At 38.6% G+C, this 20,189-nt stretch overlaps 1 protein-coding gene across 1 annotated transcript; it reads left to right on the top strand.

Moving 5' to 3' along the window:
- Window positions 1–3,607: 3,607 nt before the first annotated feature.
- cckbrb (cholecystokinin B receptor b) lies at window positions 3,608–19,658 on the top strand. Its single transcript, XM_032529762.1, has 5 exons — window positions 3,608–4,049; window positions 11,017–11,268; window positions 13,591–13,852; window positions 14,948–15,075; window positions 17,169–19,658. Exons 1-5 carry the CDS (start codon window positions 3,890–3,892, stop codon window positions 17,708–17,710), a joined length of 1,344 nt encoding a protein of 447 aa, XP_032385653.1. The 5' UTR covers window positions 3,608–3,889; the 3' UTR covers window positions 17,711–19,658.
- Window positions 19,659–20,189: the final 531 nt, after the last annotated feature.

Genomic DNA, 20,189 nt, shown 5'->3' with positions numbered 1-20,189 from the left:
AGCAGCTGCCGGATTAAACCTAGTGACCCGGGCAGGATTCACTGTGAGCGGACCGTTTAGAGACGATGTGACCGGCAGCTAACGTTAACTGGTCACTAAGTACAAACAACGTTATATTAGAAACGATAGGTAAACCAACAAACGGCGATTATGAGCTTGTCCTCAGAATTAATGTTTAGGTAGTAACGAAAGTTCACATCTTATGTTTCTCCGGGATCAGCCAGCGCGAAGGACGTCTATATTCCAACTGGCGGCTGGCGTTAGCCGCTGCTTGCTTATTAATTGATAGTAGGTTTATTGTTATTATTTGCTAGCATATATTCCTATGCATTGTTTTTGGTAGCCTTTACAATGTTATTTATTTCATTTGCAGAACTACACACACACACACACACACACACACACACACACACACACACACACACACACACACACACACACACACACACACACACACACAAACAAACAAACACACAGCCATAGCAGGGCCATGCCCATGTTTACTGTTGCTTGATTGTAATGAAGCATCAAAGAGAGAAGTTGTCTCCGTCCGTGTTTTAACACACCTGGGGCGAAGTTGTGAACCAGAATCAGCTTTAAATACAGTTCTAATCTAGTCCTCACTAACAAGTTTCAAATAATTTCAATGGAGTTACCGTTATTATTGAGTCTTCATACCATATTCAATTTATTTGAATGGTAATATACAGTGTACTAAGTGCAACTTGCCCAGTTGGTTACATTTAGCATACATTTTAGCATTTTATTTAGGCAGTACATTTTGGTTTTCCCAACCCGTATATATTCAAATATTTGTTCTTTTATTTCATTCCTATTATTATTATTTCATGTATATTGTATGTATGTATACTTTTCCTAGTATCTCATTTATATTTATATTCTGTGTTGTGCGATTGATTTACGTGTGCTGCTGCAACACCTTAATTTCCCATTTTTCTCGGGATCAATAAATATCTATCTATCGATCTATCTATCTATCTATCTATCTATCTATCTATCTATCTATCTATCTATCTATCTAGCTACGTTGCTGTAACGATCCTTAAGTTTCATGCCAGCTAGGAAGTAACACAAATCATAAAGTCAAACCAACAAAGGAGAGACTAACACATCAACGTACCATAACAATTATCCTTTATCTATATATAAATAGATATATATATATATATAGATATATATATCTATATATATATTTATAGATGATGTTAAACAAAAAATGGTAGTAACCAAACACAATAACAGTAACCAAAAATAGAAGCTGTAAAAAACGCCAGGGTCTCCGAGGCCAACACAACAGACAAAAACCCATACTACCTGGAAAGAAAATGGCAACTGAGCTACAGAGTCAAACCAAAACACACAGTGCTATCTCCCTGTCTGTCTACAAAACAGGAGAAAAGAGGGTCAAAACAGAGAACCCTTACCAGCTTGACGCACCACTACAAGACAACTCCACAGATTTGGAGGCATTCATTTGCAGCAAATCCTTGCGGCTTATTGGCGCTAGTGTTAGCACCTAGTAGTACGGCTGGCGACATGAGTGAAAAAGAAGAAAACGGAGATCTCAGAGATTCGGCAGACAAGCAGCAAGACATTCCCAATCATCCTTGGCCTTATGTGAGAGAGTAACTTTAAATTATGGGGAACTTATTAATTAATGTCTGTTTAGTAATTCATTTTTCATCTTTTATTTTCTTTCCAGAAGCCATATTTGAGTACACACACACATACATGTAGATTAATTTAAATGTTAAGGGGTTAGATTAAAAAAGAGAAATTGGATCCGTGAATTCTCACAGAATCACAATTGAATTTATATCTTGCTACTCAGTCAGAATATTAATAACTTGTAGTCCCGGTCTCTGTCTTAATAATCAAATATGTGATGTTTTAGGCTTATTGGCAGACATCCATTTGCAATGTAGCCAATGGCATATAAAGAGTCTTTTTTCCATTTCCACTGAAGTTTCTCAGCTTGCACTCTAAACACAGCAGAGTATTTTTCAACATAAGTATCTGTACTTCTACTTGAGTACGGGAAGTGAGTACTTTTGCCATCTCTGGTCATAACTTAACGTCAGACATATCAACCTGTTATAAATCTAATGATTGGAACAGCAGGACGACATTATAGTTCATAGCCTTCCAAAACACATACCTGTATTGACCATTACATAGAAAAAAATTAGTTGAGAAATGTGGTCATGGTTATAAGAAACCATGCCTTGACTGTTGAAATAGATCTCACAGAGATTATCCATAAAATGTTTCAGAGAAAGCAAATGCATGGTAAATACACAGAGCAAGGACTAACAATAACAACTATTTTAATATTGTCTTCTTCTTCTTCTTCTTCTTCTTCTTCGTCTTCTTCTTCTTCTTCTTCTCAAGAAGAAGATTTTAATATCATAGAATTTAATTAATTTCTTCTAGAGGAGGGGTTAATGGGATAACAATGATGATTTTGATTATGATAAGCAATATATAATGCGAATAACCACCTCAGACTGTGACTCTAACTACTACATTAATGCGCTTGCAAATAAAGAATGTAAAAAGTAGGCCTATTTCAATATTCTGCAAAACCCTTTTCAACATAGAGCTCTGTAATGTTACATGTTGATCTTTCGCCCAAAAGTCAGGAAGTGCACTTGCACACCACGTGAGGGCAGCGGTGCGCATGTAAAACCACCACACCAGGTCATCCATCCAGCCAGAGCCATTAGCTATTTCCACTCATACTAAGGTGAGGCTGGAGCCAACACCAGCTGAAATTAAAAAGGAGGCTACACAATGAACAGGTCGCCAGTCTGACACATAGAGACAGACATTTACATTCACAGCTACGGGCAATTACAAGTCGACAATTATCTTAACCTGCACAGTGCCTGGACAAAGTGCGTCACACTTTTTTTTCTCCCCAATCTCATTAATTTAAATTGCAGTTTTACAAAAGCTCCAAGGCTATTTTATCACTCTAAAATTGCAGAGGTCAATCTTAAGGCCCGTCACTATTTAGGTATGACAAGATGATATTATCTTATTATCCTATCTGGACTCAGATGATTTATGGCAGATGGTGGTGGGGTTGTCACTCAAAACACCCAAGGCATTAACTTGTTATTCGTTTACCCAGTGTCTCTGCACATAATGCTTTCAGCTATTTACTCTTAACCAAATGCCGATTCAAGAAATCTGATTCAAGAAATTAATTAATTGTCATTGTGAATGATTTCATAATATTGTTTCAACCAATAATTTTAATGTTTTTCACCCAGGCAAGAGTAATGAATCTATTCATTTTAACGTATTTTTATCGCTCTTTTTTAATGAGAAAAACAAAACTTCTTCATTCATACCTGTAATTGTGTAGGCTAAATCTCGGACATAAGATACCTGCATTGAAGTATTTTTAAATTAACAAATTAACACTGAGGACGAGTGTTCACAAACTGACCAATGGCCATTTGGTTCCATGCACACGCGCGCGCGCACACACACACACACAAACACACACACACACACACCACACACACACACACACACACACGCGCGCGCTCCATGCGGCTTGCTTGGCAAAGCCGCGCGCCTTCTCTCTCCTGCTGCGCACCGATCCTTGATTGACGCGTGTAATGCCAAGTGAGACACATATACAGCAAAGGTAAAAAAAAATTAACGAAAAAGAAGTGAACGACAGTTTTTTTTGTTTGTTCTAGAGGTTGGAAAGCGACAACTTGCCTCGGTCTGAAGTAAGGACTATGGATGCCGAGTGTAGGTGTTTTACTACTTTAGAGGCTCAGAAGAAAATTGACTAAACGTCTAAGTCGAACTTTGTGTAACCTTAGAGACAACATTACATGAAAAAAACATGGATCTCTATGGACGAAATGAGACATTTACATCCCCTGAGTGCGTCGGATCGCAGACTGATGCGGTGCAGAACGGAGCCGGTAATGGGAGCGAGACATCAAACATCTCCTGCGGCAACGTTTCCACACGGTCCATACCTCTGCTTGTGAGGCACAAAGGTGAGCGGACACACAGATTACTCAACATTATCACCTGCAGGTTAATTAAGAAGTGCAACTATGACTGTGTTGTCTTTATGCTACGGGAAGGTGCTATGTTGACCTGACTTAAATACTTACCTCAAGCTGGGTATCACAAGGAGGCACGCTGCGAGAAAATGAATTGCAGCTTTCCTTTAAAATACCCTCAGCTTAAGGTTAGGTTGTTAATGATGATTTATTTATGTGTTGGGTTAGAAATGCAGATTAATTCTGAATTGAAAAGACAACATGACTTCATTGTGTGTATTCGTAAATAAAAATTAAACTTCCAAAAGTAATAGTTCACTTAACATAATGAATAAAGAGCAGTATTGGTGTTATTAATTCCCTGGGATATAATATTATGATGTGCCAGACTCTATAGTATTTGTCAAAGTAAAGCTATATTGTAAGGTTATATTTCGCTTGAGTAAATTGATGGAAATAAGATATGATAATAAAGATAAGCCTTTGTTAATCCTCAGAGTGGACATCCATGTGTATACAGGGAAATATCAGAAAGAGAGAGAGAAAGAGAGAGGGAGGGAGAGAGAGAGAGGGAGGGAGGGAGAGAGAGAGCGCAAGAGAATCAAATCAAGGCTAAACAGGGATTTATTTTTTGGAAAGTTTTGCTTCATATCTGAACTGTGCCACATGGCCATACTGCTGCTTCCTGCTGTTTCTATATGCGAATGTTTTGTATACAGTATAATATTAACCAGGACTATAGTACTTGAGTCCTTAAGAAGTTTTTCTGTGTTCTCGGCCATATCTTGGACTTGCCAGATATTCTAGTTGGTCTCGATTTTCAGTTTTTTCTTAAGTAACTCCCTCCTTTAAAACAAAACCATTAATAAAGGGCTAGAACAGTGTCATATGTCTCAATCATCAGGCGTCAATCACTTTCATTTAGGCCACAGACACAATGTCACTGAGCATCTTGTACAATGGATTCTTCAGGACAAGTACTACGTTCAAGAATGCAAACATTTCCTTTTTGACACCTGTTTATTGTTATTTTTTACATTTTCAATCAACAGTCCAGAATGTTCTTTGTTCACCAAAGTAAAAAGACTCATCATCTAAAATGTAACGTCACACTTCAGCCTGATGTGACTTAAGGGAAATTGTTATGCTTAGAGTAAATAACATGGCCTAATTTGATCCTGCAGTGTTACTTGCTTTTTGATTATTGCAAATAATGAAGCAAACTGATCATTTTAAAATAGAAGATATACCGCATCTCACATTACATTTATTATGAAAAGGTAAGTAAGTGGTCTTAAAGAGATTTTTTTTTCTCGTGACTGTGTCTCATTTGGACTCGGTCTTGACTTGGACGCAAACTCTCTCATTCCTCTCTCCACCTGCTATTTTATCAATTAACATTTGGTATTTTCATCCCTTACGTGTTGTTTGGCATGTGTTGATGTTTGTAGAAGACACTGCAGAGATGGTGTTAACCGGTCAACATAAGTGAGAGATACAGTTTCAATTCTATACGTGCCAGTGATGAGTAAAATTGAGCACCCACTTAGGACACCTGTGACAAGTATATATCAAGACCGCCTTATCTTGTGTCTGGTGAGAAGTGCAGCAGCACAGTTTAGTTGGGAGCTGAATCCTTTTTATATATCTTGCCTGCACTATTTTGTTGTTTCACCCACACGCTTTTCACTGTCTTATTTCTCATCCCACTGTATCTCCCAACCGGACCACACACCCATCTTCTGGAAAAAAAAATGAGGATGTCTGACACTGTATGCTGTCACCATCATTTCTCACTACGTCACTCCAGAGTTTGCTTACTTCTTTACCATGTTACACTGTTTCTCTGTCCATCAATTTGACATTCTGTGTTAATGAAGCAGAGTTGTGTCACAATCAGATTTCAGTCGCATGCTTTTTGCTGCAGACCAGGGATGTAAAAGCATGTGCGCCATGGACCATATATATATATACTGTTTATATACAATATATGTATATAAACAAAATACATATGTACTGTATACATATATACTGTATACATATATATATATATTGTTATGGTTAGGGAATGATTGTGGCTGTGCTCTCTGTAGGCAACAAATATTGCCCTGTTTGTGAGATTTTCACCATGGATACTGGCATCCACCCCTGACACAGCCATCAAACGGGAGCAAATACATCTCAAAGCAAAGAAAATCCTTGTCTCACATTGGGAGAAATCGTCACTCAGCTAACACATTTCAAAATGTTTTTACACTGTATGCAGCTCATGTGTTATTTTTGATTTGGAAGCAAAACATGAAGACTCTTAAGTTCTTCATGTCACACGGTTGGACACGCCACTGTAGACTTGAAATTAGTTATGTTGGCTTTAAAGGAAGCCTGTCACATCTTGTTTACTGCACAAGACAGGTTTTTATAGAATCAATCACAGTGTTTATAGGTAAGTTATCAAGGATACTGGCTGATTACAGTGCAATTCATCATAAAAGAGTGGAAAGTTGGTCATTACTTTGGGATTGATCATAACTGCAACAGGAGGGGTTATCAGTCAATGCCAGCCTGGAAAAAAAACACCATTTTCAATTCCTGAACACAAAGCAGTTATCCCTCACAAAAGGATCTTAGACTCCCACCACTTCTCTCAGAGCTGCATTTCTCCTGTTTGTGCACATTTCACAATCAACGTTGCTCACACACCCTCTCATCTCACTGCCTGTTGTGAGTCAAGGTGTTTAATACATGCCTGCACTGTGCGCCAAGCAACCAACTCGTTCTGACGCCCGACCATTGTGACCAGGGACTCTGAGGCTTGTGTGTTGTTGTCTGTCAGTCAACAGAAAGTGGTTTCGTTCAGTGCCTTCATTAACTGTTCTGGGGTGCAGTTGGCTTAGTGATAGGCTTAGATGACATTTGCTATGCTGGATTAGCTACTAGCTGTGACATTTACCAATGTCTCGGTCTCACAAGAGCATAGCCAGCTTTTCCCTCATTGGTGCAGTGACACGACGGCCAACTGGAATAGAAAGGAAGTGCTGCATTTATATTAGACAGAGAGAGGGGTAGGGGGAGTAATTCGTTCTCAATATAATGTCGGACATATGAATGAGAGGAACAGATGAAACCTTAAATATTCACTACGCACCCCATTATTAATGTATCCACTATTTCACTGCATATCTAATAATAATCTTTGCCACTGCAGTTCACTTTCCACAATTATTGTAATAATACTGTTAGCAGCAAATTGGCTCACCTATCTTTCACATCCAACACTTTAATTGCTGGTAAAATCACAGCAGCGGTGTGTTCAAATCAAGGTTACACAAGATATGGAAAAGTTTTAATAGGGGTCAATTGCACAACTTAACTAAACTGTGTGTAACGTCCATGAACATACAGCAGACATGCTGTGTGTATGTGATGCAACCAAATAGGGACACATTACTGAGATAGTAGGTGCAGGGAAAGCACTCTAATAAGATATAAATGGCAGATAAATTGAAGTCGTATTTTCTGACGTGTCATGATTTTTTTCAGATGGTTGCAAGGAGCAAACCTCTGGAAGTAGCAAAAAAGTATTTTTTTCCGCAACCGGCTCACAGTGTCTTTGGTCTGTAAACAGAGAGCAGACTGTGTGCCAGAGCCGATGGTCAGACACGGCTTATGGGCACTGCATACACACTCATTAAACCAGCACCCCACACCTCTAGTGCTACAGGCTTCCCTTCTGTCATTTGGCTCTGTCTAAAAACGAGTTCTCCAAATAATTGGTGGGGCTGAGCGCAAACTAAACATTGCTAAATAATAGTGTTGGTTTATGTAATGACTTTAATTTTAATTAAAAAAAAGATTGTGTGGTTTCGCAGGTCAGCTACTAATATCGTGAACGTTGCTTTTTAACAACTTTGTCTGTACATTTTTAGTTCAACATTAAAATCCATCCGCCTCCAGACAAAAGAAAAAAATTAACCAACAGCTCCTGGACAAAAATAAAGGACAATCATTTGATTGCCTTACAAATAGATGTGTGTTGTCAAATTAGTGTTTTGTGTGTCACAGTATTTAACCAATTCTGTGAGCATAAAAAGAACAACTAGCCTAAATGTGAAATCTGTTATTGATTATGTCCAATATATTTCTGTCATGAAAACGGCATGCATTATATTAGCAGACTTTATTTGGCTGGCTGCTGCATACTTTGAGCTAAATGCTAAAGTCAGCATGCTAACATGCTCAATTGCTCATGATAATGTCAACATGCTGATGTTTGGCAAGAATAATGTTTCATGTGTTTACCATCTTAGTATTAGCATAATACCATTCACACTTAAAAAAACAAAGTTGCCTACAGCTAAGGCTGATGGGAATGTAATTTTCGCTGATATTTAGTCTTAAACTAAAGTAGCCTATTGGACAAGGTTTAAAATTGACCTGATGGTGCATCAGTTTTCTATTAGCCTACTACTTTGCAGTGTTGGGCAAGTTACTTTTAAAAAGTAATTAGTTACAGTTACTAGTTACTTCTTCCAAGAAGTAACAAAATTTGATACTCAGTTACAAATAATAAAAGTAAGTAGTTACTTCTGACAGTAACTAATGCATTACTTTCAAGTACATTTTCAAATGCTTAAATGTGACCCCACCCAATATATTTATTGATTAGATTTTGAGTGCAGCTAGAGCATTGGTTAGCAAAGTGATTAAAATAAATGCTTCCGCTCTACCTGCATTAACAGGAGCAGATATTGGAAATGCTGTCTTGAAGGAAATTTTTAATGTGTTGAGGAAATTTATCTGTGTTTCCATCACAGGCAGCAAGCACACAGGAAAGCTAATTGGCTTTGATTAGAGAGAGAAAGAGAGAGAGAAAGAGAGAGAGAGAGAGAGAGAGAGAGACACACATATGTGTACAAAATTAAACACTGTTAGCTGCTGCCATTTGCAAGCCTGTAGTTGCTTTGAAACCCTGATGTTCTGTCAGCAGAACAGTACCCACCGTATTAGAGGTTATTGCTTTTTATTTGCATAGGGGTGTGTGATACAGATGGTGAGGCTGCATGTCATTAGATTGGATGTCTAAAAGTGTGTGTGTTTCTGAGAGAGAGAGAGAGAGAGAGAGAGAGATGAGAGTGAGAGAAAGACAGACTGAGCCCTAATCCGTCGCTAAGCCCGCAAGTTCAACAAAAACATTTCAGAATAGCTGGGTGAAAGCAAGAACATCATATCAATTAAATGCCATACTGCCATTTCATATTTGAACCACATTTCTGCCCACATAGATTTGGAGAAGCACCGCTCTGAAAAAGGGTGACTATTCTTCTGAAAAAAGGGTAACTACCATTCGTTACTCTTTCAAAAACATTTTTTTTGTGTACCTTATTGTAAAGTGTTACCAAGGTTGCGGGTGGGCTTATGGTTCCGTGACTCACAGGAATAACAGGCCGGTTAACGAAGAAAGTGGCTTCCCTGACACGCTGCAACAACAAGACAGTTAAGGACACGAGCGGGACACAAACCCCACTCTCTGGCGTGAAAGTCTTGTGTTTGACACAGCCACCACCCTGACCAACCTCCCTACGTGGAATTTCCCCCTTACATATACTTGCTAAAACCTGCTCTCCCCAGTACGTTCTACACACACACTGAAGGGGGCCTTTTTAGTCGCATCACACGCGGAAAGCCACTGCCTAAACGTCCGTATTTTATGAGTTTGGAGTGAGAACGGGTTGATCAGATAGAAAACCTGAATCAATGATAGTGTAATTACCCTCTGATTCCCAAAACACAACTCTCAAGATGAGACGCCTGAAAGATGACACAGGATTACAGTGAGTGAAAAGAAAAGATAGAGATAACAATAAATGTAGTTTGTGTTTTGCAGGAAACAGACACTCTCTTGATGTGTTGCAGGTCTTATGTAATTTACAAGTGCCTTAGGAACTGTTGCTTGGGAATCTTCAGGGGTTTAGGGCTTGAGTGTGTTTGGTTTGCACATGCCTCTACAACTGTGTCAAGGGAGTTTGGGCTCATGCATGATGTGATTTGTGTCCTGCGGATGTGATGCACATGGGTGCCTATAATCTCCAGGATAGAGTCGCAGTAGGTAACCCTTAAAAATTGTCGTGTCTTAGCAGGGGGGTAGCAAAGATAATAGAGAAAGCAGACACCATGGACTTTACAAGAGATGATCCAGGAAAGCTGCTAATAACTGAGAGCACAGACAATCTTTTGAACGCAGGCCATAGTCTTTTTTTTCAGTATTTTTAATTGTAGAAAAAACTACATGATAATTGAGTATGCCTAATTATATCAAATACAATTTCAGAATTGGGCTATTTTTATGATGATTAGGCAGTTTCTAAGTTTTGATTTTTGTCAGTCAAACCTGGTAACACTGGTTGCAGCTAATTGGAGGCTTGTCATGTCAGCATAAACATTTATGCAACAACAAAAACAAGCTAAACAGGCTAATTTTGTCCCAGGCTGTTGACAGCAGAGACTTAGTTTGACAAATATGAGCAGAAGGTAGAAGCGTACAAATTATGCTTGAAAACCTGTTTATAAGTGTGTCTTATTTTGTAATGTCATAATGATGCAACTCCTATGCCATTCTCCACCCCACCCCTACAACCATATGGTCCAAGTATAATAGATATTGATACTCGAGTTCAAGAAAGTCCAGTGGACTTACCACAATCACCTTTTCTACCCTTTTACTGTATATTGCATTGAGGTGTAAACAGGTGTGATATCAAAAATAAGTGCATAATGAGAGCAGTGAGTTTGTAACTGTATTTCTTAAGTACAATACAGAAGTAGCACTATTGGCTCAAGGCTGGATCAGGATAAATGAATGACAGCGTGATTGTATTGCTCATCATGTAAAACAGAACTGGTGGTTCAGTATAGGCAAACGCTCGAACAAATCCTCTACTCCTGTCTTTCTCTGCACCAGATGACGACCACACACTACGGATCCTTCTCTACTCACTCATCTTCTTTCTGAGCGTGTTTGGCAACTTGCTAATCATAGTGGTGCTGACGGTCAATAAGCGCATGCGCACTGTGACCAACACCTTCCTGCTGTCGCTTGCTGTCAGTGACCTGATGATGGCTGTCTTCTGCATGCCCTTCACACTCATCCCCAGCATCCTCAAGGACTTCATCTTTGGAGCTGCCATGTGCAAGATTGTGTCCTACTTCATGGGTGAGCAAAGTACTATAAAAATACAGAATATCTACAGTATCTGTATGTTTGCCACTATGCTCTACATTTCGTAAAATAACATACCTGTGTTCAAAATCATTTCCTTGATAAATTATTCACTTTTACCTGTGCATTATTCAAAGCCCGACCGAGCCAATATTAGGCCTTTCCCAAATTATCAGCATTCAGCATGTATTCTGTATGTATACAGTATGTACACTGTATGTATATATTAATATTCATCAATCTAAATCATTTATGACAAAAACAAATGATTCCAATAAATTAATGTTTAAAAAATTAAACAAAAACGGACGGTCAACGATGTTATGAGCGTTGGAGTTGCATAGTTTGTCCACTAGAGGGCGCTCTACAATGTCCCTGTTGGCAATACTGATTTTTTTTTTGTTATTGTGTTTTTGTTCAAAGGACTTTAAGTTTGTATTTAAATACATTTTCATTATCAGAACTTTAATATATAGTTTTGTGTTTCTCTGTTCTGTTGTGACAATTAAACAAATTATTATCATATTCTTTTAGTAAGAACTCATAAAAAAAAAATGTTAGGGAAATCTGTTTATGTTTTGTTACACATTTCTGGATTTTATTTACAAAATATGTATTGGCTGACCGGAATCAGAATATTGGAAAATAACCAAATATTTGTGTCGGTATCAGCCTTAAAAATCCTTTATCTGTTGGGCTCTAGTATTAATATACACTATACTGTGTAAAACACATTTTGGCAAACAAAGATATCACATATCTTTCACAGTTGTTGTTACTTTTGCAATTTTATTTAAAATTGCTCAAACAGGCATTACATGTTTATTTTTTTCTTGATTCTTTCATCAATTTTCAAAACAAAAAATCCCATTATAGCAAACCTGACAGAACCAAATCTCTGTCATTTTTTATGTGTGTGATATAGAAAGAAAATTAAATTTTAGTCTTATTATTAGACCAATTCCATATTGCCTTAAGAAGAGTTTTAGTTTTCAGCCTATTGTTTTACTGCTACATTTTTTTTCTTGATTTCTTTTACTTTAACCTGAATTGCCGTACTAAGGAAACAGGCATCACTTAGGAAGTGATCAGGTTCTCTGACCTGTCCACCACTTTACGAATGGCATAGATTACCATTAAACAATATCACAGACCAAGGATCATTGGGGAGTTGTTAAGATGTTAAGTAAGTAATGGGTATTTTTCCTTGTTTACATCAAGGTAATGAGTTCTCTTCTAAATTACTGATTTAAAAAGACCAAAAAGTTAGGAGAAATAGTTTAATTAAGCTGTAGAAGGATAAAGTAATAGATTAAGAAATAAACTAATTTGCCCTGGAAGTAACAGAGGTAATGGGAGACGTCTTCGGAAATGAAATTCTGCATCAATGAGGAGGAAGAAAAAGCAAATATGAAACAGATGATTTCATAAAAATTGAGAGGTATGTAAAAAACAGAATCAACGAAGTCAGCGCAACAAATCCCCTAAATTATATGACAACATACTGTAGGTTGTTGAGTCCTACCCTCTAACACAACCAATAGAGGAGTTTTATAAATTAATTTCCTTAGCGGTGGCAGAAAATACAAGCTCAGACACATAAAATGAACTAGATCCGGAACATTGTACTGACCCTGAAAGAATGGCCATCTGACAATTAAATAGCAAAGGTGGATTAGATTAAGCACATGGACCATGAATGAAAGAGAGCCATCATCTTGATGCATTAAGGAAAAACTGGACAAACCCAGGGCTTGTTCTTTGCTTCAGTGGGATCTGCTCTAAAGCTGCCCTCATTGGTACGAACACAGTGCTACACTGGGTCCTGACTCACACACACACACACACACACACATACACACACACACACACACACACACACACACACACACACACACACACACACACACGCACACACACACACACACACACAAACAAAGCCTACGGTCTGTATTTTTGCTGAGGACATTGATAAGAGAGGTAAAGAGTAATTTCCCGTCTTGTCCTGTCAGAAGGGAGATATCATCAGTGATCGAGGCCAACATGATTTATTCTACCAGGACTCAGATAACCATCCCCATCTACATTCTCGCACTGTATTCATTTGCAAGCATATCTTCTCAGAGCGCCTCATCTTAGTCTCAGTTACGATTGTAGATATTACGTGCACATCAACAAAACATTTTGATGTTACTTTTTTATTACGGCTTCAAGCTCTATTCTGAGCACAGAGCGGTAATAACTTTTCATGCATCAAAAGAAAAATAGCATGTATCTTTACTTCCTTTTAAAATAATCTGTTTTGTTTCGATACAGGAATATCAGTAAGCATCTCCACATTTAGCCTGGTTGCCATAGCGATTGAGCGCTACAGTGCCATCTGTAATCCTCTGAAGTCGCGGGTGTGGCAGACCCGTTCCCATGCCTATCGAGTGATTGCTGCTACATGGGTGCTAGCCTTTGTCATCATGATCCCCTATCCAATCATCAGTCACTTGGAGCCTTTTCAGCGGCCTGACAACACCACTGCTCACCAGTGCCGCCACATGTGGCCCCTCGCAACAGCCGAGCAGGCCTGGTGAGTGTTTTAGATGGTGTGTGTCTTTTCAACAATCCCAATCCTTTAACTGAGTTTCACAGCTACTTTCAAAAGTGTTTACAAACATGTGTAAAAAAAAATTTATTATCATTAACCACCATAACCTGCTGGTCATGAAAGAACAAACGCCATCTATTGACTTGACAAAGATTGTATAATGTTTTAATGTTTTAAAATTTTATGTTTTTCTAGTTTGAATATTAAGATTATTACCGTCTTTTTCAGATTTAACAAGTAAGCACTTATACTTTGATTTTTTTGTAAGACCTGTGGAGATTTTGCATAACAGATAACCGAGTGTCTTAAGCATGCATACACTGTATGCTACACAATTAGAAAAAAACAGCCGGTCGTCTTAGAGGTAGCAGGCTTTTTTATTAATCCACTGGAAGGACATAGAAGGCTGCGTGTGTAGACAGTCTTATTTGCAAATTAATAAGGTGCAATATCAATGAGAATTAGACTGAGGGTTGATTGTTTTGTATAAACAACCAAAGTTAAGATATTTTGACATGAGAATAGTCATATTATATGAAATTTGTAATCATAACATAAAGAGAAAAATAATATTTTAGTTATGAATTTGAAAAAGTGGGGGAATATTTTTAGTTAATCCTAATAGTCATCACTGTAATTTGCATCTCACCGTGGTCCTATAATATCATGCACATCTAATTGACTAATTAAAAAGCACAAAATCAATTCAAGAACAAATAGAGATTAGTGATCTTCTCCAAACGACAACGCACAGTCCATACACCACAGGATCTTTTCTTTGGACTTTAAACTGGATCTATTTCTTGTTGAGAGATGATGTGCTTAAAAAAATATATATATATATATATATATATAAATATACTTTTGCAATTTGAAAATTTTAAATATCCTCAGAACAACAGAACAATATGCTATGCAACAGTCTGTCTGTTTTTTATTTTTTTGAAATGCTCCCGGACTCGAATGTACAGGTAATGGTAATACATTAATACATGAGGGGTACAAACTGGGGCTACATGAGTGCCTGAATGCATGTGGCAGTTGGATCTTTACCTCTCTCTCATGTGTCTCTTTTAGGTACATTCTGCTTCTGCTTGTGCTGTTTGCAATCCCAGGGTTGGTGATGATTGCAGCCTATGGACTAATCTCCAGGGAACTTTATAGAGGCATCCAGTTTGAGATGGACCACAAAAAAGGCTCTACTGGTGAGGCCATGAACCCCGCATGTGGAAAACATACAGAAAATAGTTGTGTAAGGTTTTAATTAAAGTGCAAGAGGGTAATTTGGCTCACAGACAAGTCAATTATTAAGCAAATACACAAGAGTACAGCAATCATTAAAAACAGTAAATGCTAGGACTCCAGTATGACCTTAGCTTTCTGCATGTGGACAACCTTAAGGGAGGGATGGACAGACAGAAAATTTAAATTTGTTAATTAACGTGCATGGATTTACAATGTTTCACATCTATTACAGAACCAGCCCTTTGAAAAAAATTTTTTTTACTTAAACTTGTTAATCCTGTTTCTATCATTGACGATAATGCTGTAACCTCCACAAACCACAACATAAAATACGGTACTGGCCACAGAACTCGTATTTAAAAAGCTTTTTATGGACCTCAAAATAATGATTTTCCTGAGAAAATGCTACTTGGGGGATTGCAATGTCATTCAATTTTTGAGTCAAATTGTGTCTCTTGATACATGTCATTTTTCTTTTTAATTTATGTGAATGATGAGGAATTTTAATTACCACGATTTCATTAGCGCTACAATTATTTAAATGTGTGCAGGTTAAGTGGAACATAACCTGTTGTGGGCATGTGAGAATGTGTCTGGGATGATAGAAGCATGAGTGCATTAGTGGATAGAATTGGCTGGCAGCTGTGGGCCTGGACTTCACCATCTGTTTAGTCTAAGAGAGAAATAGGTTGTCAAAAAAAAAGCTTGAGAGACAGAGATCATGGGGTAAAAACAGCAATAAAGGGATAAATAACTTCTAAAATAACCTCTTGGAAAATGTGTTTAATAATCCAGGAGTGGGTTGGATTTGACTTAGGGTCTGTAATTATTTTATTCAGGGTACTTTGTATTTTATCAGTGAATTGATAATGGATGATTACAAATGGGTGCGTGCATTTTCACAGAGCTGTGGTGCTTTGGCTTTAGCTTGTTCCTTTAAGATTTTTTATTTAGCAGAAGAGCACATCTTTTCCCTGTTTATTTTGTATTTGGGGTGGCGGTAGCTCAGCCTGTAGTTGGGTTGGGAACTGGAGAGTCGCGGTTCAAGTCCAGATAGATTCTCAAATATTGCACCTGTCATCCAGAACGAAATATTCTGTAACCTATTTTGCCGTCAATACTGTCGACATTGTCTTGCTTTAATCAAATCAGTAACCTACATATTTGTGTTTACCCATTTTTTGGAATTTGAATCTGTCGGCGCTATGTCACGAGTTAGCCCTCCCTGTACGTCACCTAGCTGCAGCAGCGCCGTGTCAGACACGGTTCTGGTGTGTACGAAATAGAAAAATCCACCTCGCTGACACACAACAGAAACGAGACGCTCACGCGACGCAGCCAGTGTGTGGCCGGCCACAGTTGTATGTGACTGTTTCTGTCATGCAGATGGATAGGAAGCAACAGAGAAATAACCATATGCAGATAACCAGGTCAACAAGAACAGTTCAGTAATTTGTTAAAGAAGTGAAGATACAAAAATGCAAATGCAATGCAACGCAAAAAGCAACATTGACAATATGGCAGGGAATTGATGGAAAAGGACCAGTTATATCCTCTTAAATGCATGGGGTAAGTGAGAAGTGACTGGAGACAGGGACCGATGGGCAGATTGCATACAATAAAGACAGATGAGGCAGACAGTTTCTTTGAATATTTGTTCATGTTCATAAAATGTTGTGTATCTCGGGCCATGTTGGGGGGTTATCAGCTGATGGACAGTCGGGGCAACCCTTGAACTATTAAGGAGATTGCAACATCAGCAGAGAAGCAAAGGGTGCACGCACTGAGAAATGTTTTTTAATTGACCTGTTATTTGGAATCAATCCTTTTGACACTAGTATGGATACTCAAAATAACACAGGATTAATAATGACATATTTATAATGTCTACAAAGTACGGTAAAAACAAACTCTCACAAAATGGAAACATAACTCACATAGGGGATCACTTTTAAAATATATATATATATATATATATATATATATATATATATATATATATATATATATATATATATGTAATTCACAGAAATACTTTTTTTTACTCCACCAGATGTGAAGAATGGACTGAACTCCACTGTGTCTACTGGCACTGATGATGGCGATGGTTGCTATGTTAATGTTGTCCAGCAGCCAAACTCAATGGAGATGAGCAACGTGGCTGCATCCAGCAGGGCAGTCAAGACGGAAAGACCACGCAGCAACACATCTGAAGCCAAGCTAGAGGCCAAGAAGCGAGTCATCCGCATGCTAGTGGTCATTGTTGTCCTGTTCTTTCTCTGCTGGATGCCACTGTATTGTGTCAATACGTGGCGGGCTTTTGATGACCTCTCTGCCATACACGCCCTCTCAGGGGCACCCATCGCTTTCATTCATTTGTTGTGCTACTCCTCTGCCTGTGTCAACCCGATTATTTACTGCTTCATGAACACACGTTTTCGCAAAGCTCTACTAGCCACGTTCTCGTGCTGTGCTGCACCTTGCCAGCCTCACCGCCGTCGTGGGCTACAGGACAACAAAGAGGATGTAATGGCAACAGGAGCGTCCATGTCCAAGTTCAGTTACACTACAGTCAGCACCATGGGAACCTGCTAAGACAGATGGATGCAGGCACAATCCGGAAGAGACAGTTACTACGGCAACACAGCACCCCACAACCTTTGTTTTCGGGCCAATTCTATACTTATAGTAACAGTGATTTGGAGTGGAAAAAAACAGGCCATGTGTTGTAGCAGAAAAGAAGCTTCACCCTGTGCGTAAAGTTATGTAGAGATCATTTAATGAATCACACAGTCTTATTAACATTATTGAAAAAAGCATTAAAAAAACATGTACAGTATCGCTTGTCACAGTGGACCAAGACATATTGTTTGCTCTGATGTTTAAGGCGAGGCAAGTGTGTGTGTGTGTGTGTGTATGTGTGTGTGTGTGTGTGTGTAGTGGTGGGCTGTATGATATGTGAGGGATGAATTCAAAAAATTTAGTAAGCATTATGTAGCTATAAAAATAGGAAGACCGTAATGTGTTAATCTGTGTTAATGATGCTAATTGCAATTGCCTTGTGGACTAAGTGCCTGGTTCTACATACTATGATATATTTGTCAACTGTTAATTTGTCTCGTTCATAACAGGCACCATAAACACAGACTAATTGTAAACTGAAGTGTTGTGAAAAGGGGAGTTTAAAGACTCAAAAAAAAAAAAAATCCTCAGAAGATAGGAATTTCCTCCGGATGGGACCTGATAAACGAGTGGATTGTCAGTTTTACATGGCTCCGCGGTTCACAAAAAACACATAAGTGGTATAAACAGTTTAGATGGGAAGTGGTGATGCCTTGGTTTGTGGTTGTAAACTGTAATGCTAGCTGCCTTTGTGTTTTTGAACTTTTAGAGACGGAATTGTCTGTATATTGTAAACATTGTTCGCTGCAATGTTTCTTTGTATTTTGTCCTTGCAGGTGAACACAGTAGCAAATGTGAGAAGGGTGACTTGACATGTTTCTTTCTAATATTAGGGCTCTAGTTTGAGGGCATTACAAAACTGACAGATAACTATCCATTACTTTGTGGAGAACATCTGGATAGGATTCTAGGTTATTTAAGAGACTATTTAACAATTCCTACATTATTATATTTCTGATGTTAGAACCCAAAAGAAACTCTATACTACACTTGAAATGAAATGAAATGAAAACACCAGGAGTATACAAATAGTAAATGCTAGTAATATGTTTTATGTGTTACAATATATGTACTGTATGGCAGCATGAAAGGGTGATGTCCACTGCAGCCTTACAGTGAAGGAGATAAACCAAGGATCCAGTAACTATACACATACGTTCAGTGATTGTTAAGTGACTTGCAGTCCCTGTTGAGCTCACCTGCAGGCTACAACATGGCAGCCAGGTTTCAGAGGTCTCTGCTTGTCAGGCCCTGTCGAGCGTGCCCGAGTCTGGCTCCCCCGATCCCCTTGTACTAATTGTGTTACAACCTCAACCCTGCCAGGTTGAACGACTGAGCATATTTCACTGAGTGCACCAAAGCACAATGCTGTCAGCCTCTCACATAATAGATAGATGAAGTTTGGCCTGCCTTTGTGAGCATTTTTTGGAAGAAGAAGAAAGCTAGCAGTTTTTCATGTGCACCGTTCCCTTTGTGTTTAAAATATAAATGTAGTGAAGCATTTCAGTGAGACTGAACTACTGAAAGAAAGAGAATATTTCTCTACACTGACTGAGACAACCTTACCTTCACATGTGTCCAGTCAATGTCAAGAAGAGGTCAAATTGACTGCTAATACATTACCTTGACCTTCCCCTTGTCTCACTGTACATACTCAGGCCCCATGAACTTTGAAACACAAGAGGCACACATTCATCAAACTGATGACATTCGTCTATGGTCTTGATGTCCCTGTGCTGATTACCACACGGGCATCAGGCCTCTGTATACATGGTTTTGATATTACATATGTGCAAACAATGAAGTGAAAGTGATATCATAGTAGATAAAGCGTGTTCTCAAATGAAAATGCCCATCTGATTTAAAAAACGAAAGAGAAATAATGTAATGCCACCGTCTGTGTTGTTGTTTATGTGGCACTTGGAAAGTGCCTTGTTTTCATGTAGAGGCTGATTTCCCTGCAGTGTCATTGAGAACATTATGATTTGTTCCCCAGTCCGCCCCTCATCCAGTCACCACAAGTATACACACACACTTAAACTGGTTATGATGCACTTGCTCACAACTAATTATAGACAGATGCCAATAATTAGTTATTTACCTCTTTTACAAAATGAATACTGGCCATGAAAATTAAAGCTCAGTATGAAAACAACTGGCCGAGGAGGCCTCGGGGAAGACCTAGGACTAGGTGGAGGGATTATATCTCCAACCTGGCCTGGGAACTCCTCGGGATCCCCATGCCGGAGCTGGTTACTGTGGCTCGGGAAAGCGAAGTTTGGGGTCCCCTGCTGGAGCTGCTGCCCCCGCGACCAGACACCAGATAAGCGGACACTACTACTTTTTTTTTACTACATTATTTGTAACATGTATTCATCTATCAGAAACGGTA

This window comes from Etheostoma spectabile, chromosome 11 (assembly GCF_008692095.1).
Source record: "Etheostoma spectabile isolate EspeVRDwgs_2016 chromosome 11, UIUC_Espe_1.0, whole genome shotgun sequence".
Classification (NCBI taxonomy): Eukaryota; Metazoa; Chordata; class Actinopteri; order Perciformes; family Percidae; genus Etheostoma; species Etheostoma spectabile.
This window is presented reverse-complemented; position numbering and strand designations above follow the sequence as displayed.

Coding starts and splice junctions, on each gene's coding strand:
- cckbrb (XM_032529762.1), top strand. CDS start 3,890: ATGGATCTCTATGGACGAAATGAGACATTTACATCCCCTGAGTGCGTC. Junction 4,050..11,016: donor TCTGCTTGTGAGGCACAAAG/GTGAGCGGACAC, acceptor TCTCTGCACCAG/ATGACGACCACACACTACGG. Junction 15,076..17,168: donor CCACAAAAAAGGCTCTACTG/GTGAGGCCATGA, acceptor TTACTCCACCAG/ATGTGAAGAATGGACTGAAC.